This window comes from Pyricularia pennisetigena, chromosome 1, assembly GCF_004337985.1.
Source record: "Pyricularia pennisetigena strain Br36 chromosome 1, whole genome shotgun sequence".
Lineage (NCBI taxonomy): Eukaryota > Fungi > Ascomycota > Sordariomycetes > Magnaporthales > Pyriculariaceae > Pyricularia > Pyricularia pennisetigena.
Genome location: NC_043740.1, coordinates 2995652 through 3004258, shown reverse-complemented (window position 1 = coordinate 3004258; position 8607 = coordinate 2995652). Strand labels below are relative to the sequence as shown.

Genomic DNA, 8607 nt, shown 5'->3' with positions numbered 1-8607 from the left:
CCTACGTCCCCCAAAATTTATGGGATGGGGTGAGAGACTGGTTTGGGGTGTTGGAAGGTGAGGTGGATATGGTTGTGGTAAAATGTCAAGTGACAGGTCTTGGGAGTGCCGTTTGCTTGACCGTTGTGCTGCGGGCTGAGCAGGCAGTAAATGAGGGTCACTACACGGTGCAAGCAGCTTTTTTCACAGGCGAACTGTCCCGTTGTGTGCTTGAAAAATTGTGAGGGCAAAGTGAGTGGTTGGTTCAGGTTTTTTTTTGATGAATTGACCTTCAACCAAGTCAAGACCGCGTTCTTCTTTTAACACCATCTTTCTACCCCGTCACAACCAACACATTTTTCCACGGAGAAACTTTTCGTTTCGAAACAAATCCTGTTACTACTACCACTGCTTTTTGTTCTTGTACTCCATTGTTTATCATATTCCTCTGCATTTCACCTGCTTCAGCTGCGAGCCAAAGGGAACACCAACATCTCTGCGTAAATTTCCTCTTTTCTCTGCCCTGCATGAGCACCTCAAAAATAACTATCCCCCAAGAAAAACCACTGCTTTGCTTTGGTTTTGGATCACCTGTTTGTGGTTTACGAGGAACATCTACAGCTGCCTCGCACCTGAGGAGATTCTGTTAACTGACACCAATCTCATCTGATTGCAGTCTCAATCGTTATTCTATGCCAGTCACGCGTTCAAGGACGGGATTCTACGGGCTCGATCTTGACCAAACCAACACCACGCGATTCTTGTTTGGAGACGAAGATAACTCAGCTGCCGAGATGAGCCAATACAACCAGGTTCAAGCTTCTGATGAGAGCTTTCCTACGCTCTCGCGCCATGATGACTACTCGGTAAGTTTCCCTTCGAGACATTGAAGCTTTCTGATCATTGTTTGCTTTAGCTGCGAGAGATTTGTTGTTTGCCGGACTTTAGGCCTGCTCTTCTGCCCATCCTACCCTGTCATGCCAAATTTCTATTTTTTCAGTCTATTCTCACCTTGTCCTCACATCGTCCAACCCTTGTGAACTACACCCCAAACATGAGCAAGCATACCTGTTTGACCTCTCATATGCGTTCGCATACGAAAGCAAACTTAACTTTTACCCCAAGACCTTCACTGCAAAAGCCATGTCTATTTCAATTGCACCTCGCTCAGCCACACCCCTGCATTCTGCCCCAGGCTTTGGTGACTGGAAATGTGTTAACAGACGCCTGTTGCAGACTCTATCTTCAGCGATCACGAATGGCAACGCCTCTGGTGTCTCAACGCAGCAGGGTGGTACTGCTTCAGAGCTTTCTGGCATCTCCAGTGTGGCTTCCATCCGTCGCTCGTTCGATATGAAAGCTCATGACATGGGCAAATTCTATGCTGAGGCTGCCGAGGCGAACAACATGGTTTCTCCAGTCCAGCATGGTCTTTCGTCTCCGCCCAAGCTTCAAAGCTCCCACTCTGCCAACGATGTCCCCACCGTCAAGAACGGCATGGGAGCCTCGGTCATGGGCGGTACCGCGAACAACCATGCAAACCAACACTTCCACAACCACAATGCCAGCATCGGCCGCATACCCGCTGGTGCCATGGTTTCTCGCCACAGCCGTGAGTTGTCCAACGAGAACAACGGCAACAACGGCACTGGTCGTGAGGGCGGCCCTGGTGGCCACTATGCCTCAATTGGCTCGGCTCTTCACGCAAGCGCGATGCCGTATGGTCAGATGGGCGTTCTTCCTCAGACGCAATCTCAACAGCAGCAGGGTGTTGCTGCCCCGTCGATGCCCACCAACGGCCAGAACCCAGCTCATCAGCAGTACAACAATGGCTTTTTCAACGGCGGCGCCCCTGTCTACGCCAACGGTCCTAACGGCGTGACCGCCTACTCGAACGGCGTTCCTCTACTCTCCACCCAGCTCGCCAACATGAGCATTGGCGGCCCTTCTTCCATGTACCCCAACCAGAACTACACAGGGTACGGCAACATCTACACTCCCGCCACAACCCGCGACAGCCAGGCTCGCGTGATTCAGAACAGGCGTGCCATGGATAACGAGGCCATGAGTCGCTTCAACAACTTGCCGCTAGAGTCCGTCGGTGGTACTATCTATGAGCTCTGCAAAGATCAACACGGCTGCCGTTATCTCCAGAAGCAGCTCGAGGGTCGTGTTCCCGACCAGGTCCACATGATCTGGCTCGAGACCAACCAGCATGTCGTTGAGCTGATGACTGACCCCTTTGGCAACTATCTTTGCCAGAAACTCTTGGAGTTTTGCAACGAGGAAGAGCGCACTGTTCTGATTCAGAACGCCTCTCAGGATATGGTGCGCATCGCGCTCAACCAGCACGGTACACGTGCCCTCCAGAAGATGATTGAGTTCATCAACACCGAGGAGCAAGTGCAGATCATCATCGAGTCTCTGCGTGATCGTGTTGTTGAGCTTATCCAGGATTTGAACGGCAACCACGTCATCCAGAAATGCCTAAACAAGCTTAGCTGCCTCCACTCGCAGTTCATCTTTGATGCTGTCGGTGCTGCCGCTGTCGAGGTCGGTACCCACCGCCATGGCTGCTGTGTCCTGCAGAGGTGTATCGACCACGCTTCCGGCGACCAGAAGGTTTGGCTCATTGCTCGCATCACGGAGCATGCCGTGACCCTTGTCCAGGACCCCTTCGGCAACTATGTGGTTCAATACATCATCGACCTCAATGAGCCAACCTTTACCGAGCCCCTCGTCGGTATGTTCCGCGGCCGCATCAGCTTCTTGTCGCGCCACAAGTTCTCGTCCAACGTCATCGAAAAGTGCCTGCGCTGCTCGGCAGACGTCTCCAAGGACATGATTGCCGAGGAAATTCTTGCACCCGGCGAGATAGAACGACTTCTCCGAGATTCCTTCGCCAATTATGTCATCCAGACTGCCCTGGAGTACTCAACGCCAATGACCAAACACCGCCTTGTGGAGACCATCCGTCCCATCTTGCCCACCGTTCGATCGACCCCGTACGGCCGTCGCATACAAGCCAAGATCCAGGCCTTTGACAACCGCAGCGGCCAGTCTAGCGGTCAGGTCACTCCTGCCGATGCCACCCAGGGCCAGATCAGTATCAACACCGCCAACCACGCTCGCCAACAGCCGAGCAATGCCTCGATCCTGTCGTCGGGATACTCCAGCGGCCTTGGAGGTCTCAATGGTGCCAATAATAACAACCGCGCCCAGCAGTCGATGTTCCCGGCTTCGAACATCTTGACCGTTCCCGCTCCCCAATCGCAACAGCCCCAGCAGTCGCAGCAGACTCCTCCCGTGCGCGCTGCCCCTCAGTTTGCGCCGCCTCACTACGGCCGTATTCATCATAGCATGAATGCCAACTCCAACAGCAATGGTGGTCAGCAGTACCAGAATGTGTCCCCTACCAACGTCCAGCAGCCAAACAGCCAGGGTGCTGGTGCCGACAACGGCGAGCAGACCTGGGTTTAAGCCCTGCTTTGCTTTTACTTACGGCATTCTTTCAACTATTGTTCATCTGTTCACTTGTTTTTAAAGCAGCAAATCTACGACGAGATGACCAAAGACATGCGACACATGGAATCGCGCTCATCACTGGAGGAAATTTTTTTTCAGCACGTCTTTCTTCAGAGTCACGAGCATAAGTGACGATCACACTTTCTAGGGCTTTCTGGCAGAAGGTGCCCTCTGCTTGACCCTTGACAACGTGGTCGCGCTTTGTTGTACACTAAGAAAAGCTCGACATGGCTCATGGTTTCCTTTCCTCTTGACTGTTCTTTATCGGCTTATTCTTTTTTGACAGCATCTTTATATTTCATTTTGGCTTCCTGCAAACAATTGGGATGGATAATGGTCAGATTCTCTGACTCCATTTTGGGCAAGGCATCCCTATTTGGGTGGATTGCACATACTCTGCGCTGCATAACCGACCAAAATAACGGGTGGTCATCTTTGATTTTCTTTTCACTTTGTCGTTTGGTTGTGCTTTTCTTCTTTCATTGTCTCTGTGTTAGCTTTCAACTTTTCCCATCGTTAATCATCAACGATTCATACCGGGGTGGCTCTCTAATTTTCTGAGACTTTACTGGGCGTCAAATTTCATATTCCTTTTGAAGTCTGCCTTTTTCTTTTTCTTGTCTTTTGTTTTCTTTTTTGCATCTCCGATTTCGGTCTGTGACAGCAACAAGAGGGATTCATTCGAATTTCGGGGCGCGGTATCACTTGGCGAGATTCCCCAAGTGAACTCGGCTTTGGCCGGCGGGCTTGTACGAGAGAGAGATGGGAAATGAGTTATTTGAAAATTTGAGGGGAAGGATAAGAAAGGAATAGTGAGACGATTTGGGGGGAGTTTGTTGCTGTAGCGTCGGGTAGACGAGATTTCCTTGGAGAGGAAAACGAATGGTTTGCTCTCTACGCCACGCGAGACGAAATCGGGTGGAAGGTCAACTGTTCTTCTGGTTTTACGTAGATGGTTCTTTTTTTCTTTTTCTTTTTACATTTATCATCATAAGCGGGATGCATTATTGCTGGCTAAGCCTGCCATCAATGAAATCACTCTTGTTTTATTTTTACCCGAATCGTGTGCTTCTTGATGTCGTGAGATACATGCTGCTCTTGAAAATATTGGGTTGTATACCGCTGTAATAGTCTCGGTTCGGTTTGCATATATACAACATCTAGGTATTTGTGTATATTTCCCAAGGAAATCAAGACGCTCGCTCGCTTAATAGTAACAACAAAAAACTCCAAATATATCCAAACATCTGGATGCCAGCTCAATGTCCGGCATCCCATTCCCCTAATAGTCAATGAGCCGTAATTTCTTGCCGACATTGTTTCTCCTCGCCTGTACGGCAGCCCTCTCGCTCGCTCTTGTCTCGCCCGCGTCGAAGTGGGTGTTTCGGGCCTTGAGAGCCTGCAGGAGCATTCCCGCGTCGAAGAAGCCGTCTGTTGACGTGCGTGGCACAAGTGCCAAAAGAGTCAGCAATCACTATAAATATACTCTGACACGGCAAAAAACAATGAGGTAAAGAAAGCCATATGGTGCAAAAGATCTTGCGTGGAGAAAGAACTGCCGTCTTAACAAAGAAAAGGAAAAAGAGACAAAAACCAACTTACAGCCACCAAGTTCGTCGTCCTCACTCATAGCCACGCTCTCCGTCGTCGGCGACGTCGTCCCCGTAAGTGACGACTTTGAGCGCATCAATCCCTCCATTCCCGGGCCGGCAATCATCCTGCCCCTGGACTTTAGCCTATTGGGCTGCTGCCAAGGGCGCCGGTAGTGCTGGCGCTTTTCGTCATCAACCTCACGGGCGCGCGTCGTCTGCTGCTTGGCCTCGGCGATGCTGCCGGCCAGCGGCCCCCCATCGGCGGCGGATGAGTCGGCCCTACGGCTGGCGAGGCGGAGGATGCGGCGAATCTCGAGCAGGTAGCTCTCGAGGGCGTCGACGAAGCGCTTGGTCTGCCGGTGCTTGCTCGCCACACACATCGAGATGCGCTCATCCTTGATGATGTAGCCGATGCCAAAGCCGTCCCCCGAGACGGGGCCAAAGCCGAACTGGCGCAGGGATGGGTTGCCGCAGTTGGATGTGGACAGGATGGTGGTATTAAGCTTGTCCCAGCCCGGGTCGGCAAAGATGAGCGGCAGCGTCGCGTACTTGACTGACCGTTGCGATGACGAGGTGCTGTCGCCCCTAGATCTCAACCCGTCACTGTTCTCCTTTTCTTTCTCCGCACCAGCGGTGGCGGTGGTGGTGGCGGCGGCGGCGGCAGGGGATTGCGACCTCTCCGAGACGGCGCCTTCGTTGTCGCTCATTCCGCTCGAGTACCCGTTTGTCGTCGTGCCGGCATCCTCATCGACCAATCGCTGCCAGAGACAGAAAAGCGCGTACAAATGTCTATCGCACCCTTGACCTTTGGCACAGTCTTTCGTCATGCTCACGTGCTTTTTGCAGGCCGTCCGCAGCGCCTCGACCTTGGCTTCTGCGGGGTTGTCGGCCCAAAACGTCTGTATAAAGTTGATAGACTCATCCGTGACTGAGCGGACGGCCTCTGTCCGTCCGTGGAGAAAGAACTTGGTCATGGCAGGTTCGTAGGTGCACTCTGCGCGGCCGTAAAGGCCGTAGTAGGCAGCCTGGTAAGCCATTTGGACAAAGGCGTCCGGGGAGAACCCCATCGAGGTGATGAAATTCTTGCCGTAAGCCGAGAAGTCGAGGCACTCGAACTCGTTTTGCCCGATCAGGTCGGCCAGCCTGGTCTCGGCGAACCGCACTGCTATACTGACCTCGGGGACCAGATCCCACTCCAGCTTATGTGGAGTTGGCATGACATCTCCAAAGCTCTCGGGATCCCTCTTGGAGGGGTCGGGGCTTGTTGATGCCCAAAGGGTGGGCGAGTGGCCATTGATAGTCCTGGCAAAGCGAAGGATCGTGTCGGTGTAGACGTCGCTGGCGAACCGGAGAACTGTGTGGCCATCGACACCGGTGTGTTCAAAGTTGATGCCTGCGCTGCCGTTTTTACAGACGATTATTTGCAGCTTGTCGTACCACCGATTCGTACACGTTCCAATCTGCACACCCTTTTCGATCTCGCTCGTGCCACACAACATATTTTGGCAAAGGGCTGCTGCCGTCGCGGGTTCGGTATAGTCGAGACATAGAATGAAGAGGGCCGAGTCAATAATACCGAGACAGTCGGCGTTGTTGGACCCTTTATCGCGGGTCAGTATATCCCTGAGCCCTGACCAGACCTTCCGGTTCTCGGTGCTCAGGACCCCGAGCGCGCCCTTGGCTGCCTCCTGGATGGGAGTAAGGCTCGCGTCGTCAACAATGGTCTGAAGGTTGATGGAGATGTCTTTCTCCGTCATGATGACATCTGAATTGTCGTCAAGCGCGTCGAACCAATAGAACTGGCCATGCGCCATTACTACAATATGTTTCGAGTGGGGGTCTTGCTCGATCTGGCAGCCGTTCTCGGTGGGCACGCGGGCGGTACCAAAGAGACGTGAGTACTGATACATGCATAGTGGTGTGTTTTTGACCTTGTCTGGTGGCAGCTCCTCTTTCCTCACAGCACGGACAAACTCGAGTGCTGAAACCACCAAAGAGGCGGCACGAGTGACCTGGTTATTTCGAGCGGGAGTTGGGTCATCCTCGAGGAGGAAGAAGGGATTAAGATTGAGAACCACTGGGTTGTCAAAGTTTAGGTACGAGTCGTACCCTGAAGTTTTTACAGGTTCTGGTCAGCCTGTTCAATTTATCAATGCATCAAAGATAACAAGGCAAGGCTTGGCTTGGGGAGCCCAAAAGAAAAAAAAGAACGTGGCCGCGTGCGAGAGAGTTTCGAACTTACAGAATTGTTCTATGTAGCTCGTCTGGCCCTCAGCATACTTCTTCAGCTTCTCTTGTAGTTCTGGGCCGTCGTGCTTCAAAAATTCATGTACGGCATGCTGAGTTTCGCCATGCTCCCTGGGCGACTGTAACGGCTTTAGAGCAGCAAGGTACTTTTCGCAAGTGCGCTCCAGGTCCGGGATAGGAAGCTTCGGCAGAGAATCCTGGGCGGCGAAAGTGATACCGCCCTCTTCGGGTATCCCGCCGTGGTTATTGGACATAGATATCAGCTGCCGCCTTGGAAGCGGCTGCTGTACCTTGACTGTGTCTTGATCTTGCTCGGCCAGGGTCTCGGCCAAAGGCTTTGGTCGAGTAAATATGCGAACTTGGCTGGGCATGATGGTCGTCTGTCGTCAGCAGATGTGATGGCGGGTGATTATGAGTACAGCGGCGAGACGCAGGTGTTTGTGCTGAGGCCACGAAGGGCACTGCGGCAAACGTAGTGGCAGTTGCAAAGGCAATAGACCGGCATACCACAAGGAAGTGCAGGTATAGTATTGGTTCGCTGGCCGTACTTGATAGGAGAGGGTTGTGGTTGTAGAAGAGCTGCGAATGCTGGTCTTTTACATGGGTGGGAGAGGGTACCAGAAACAAATGACATAGACAAATAGGTACCTAGGCAGGTAGGTAGCTGTAACGGAAGGGTTCAGGGGTGCATGAGTACCTTGTGCCGGAAGAGTGGAAAGATGTGCAAGTCAAGGACCACTAAGAACCGAGAGTCATAGAAATCTAGGCAGCGCGCCGAGGGACCCAAGGGAGCCAAGGAGATTCGAGCTCGGCAGTGTGGAGGAAAACCACACTAGCCCGGGTGTTAAAGCTTGACACCTCGGGAAGAGTGAGGGCACGAATAGATTTTAATCTCCTGCTAGTTTTGGATTGGGTGGGGAGTCAAAGAAACAGAATCGCCATCTCGTCTAGATGGCAGGAGGCTGAACTTGGGCCTGTCTTTTTTCCTGTCTCTGACTGGGTGTGGCATGTGGTAGGGTAGGCAGCTGAAGGCATGCGCACGTAAGGTAGGCAGGTGTGACATGGTTCCAGGTAAGCCCAAGACGTCTTGTCCTCTTTCCCTTGAACCAGATGGGCCTTCTGTTTCAGGGCATATCTCCTCAAGCCTCCGCAGGCCCTACGTAGGGTGAGTGCGGGTGGAAGTGCAGAAAAAGAGTCTAGTAGTGGTTCTAGAACTAGGTTGGGAAGGTACACGAGGCACGTAGACAAGCAAGACAGAGTGGAC

The 8607-nt window shown here is 52.5% G+C and overlaps 2 protein-coding genes across 2 annotated transcripts in view; one reads left to right on the top strand and one right to left on the bottom strand.

Moving 5' to 3' along the window:
* PpBr36_07457 (uncharacterized protein) overlaps nt 1-3459 on the top strand; it is a gene marked incomplete at both ends in the record, with an annotated part of 4625 nt that extends 1166 nt beyond the window's left edge. The window contains 2 exons of the mRNA XM_029894594.1: nt 656-845; nt 1216-3459. Coding sequence (XP_029748816.1) covers nt 656-845; nt 1216-3459 — 2434 coding nt within the window. The remainder of the gene's footprint in view (nt 1-655; nt 846-1215) is intronic.
* Nucleotides 3460-4786: 1327 nt separating this feature from the next.
* PpBr36_07456 (uncharacterized protein) lies at nt 4787-7714 on the bottom strand (the record flags this gene model as incomplete). The annotated part of the gene is made up of 3 exons (XM_029894593.1): nt 4787-4935; nt 5107-7206; nt 7339-7714. The coding sequence occupies 3 exons, from the start codon at nt 7712-7714 to the stop codon at nt 4787-4789; spliced, it is 2625 nt and encodes an 874-aa protein (XP_029748815.1).
* Nucleotides 7715-8607: the final 893 nt, after the last annotated feature.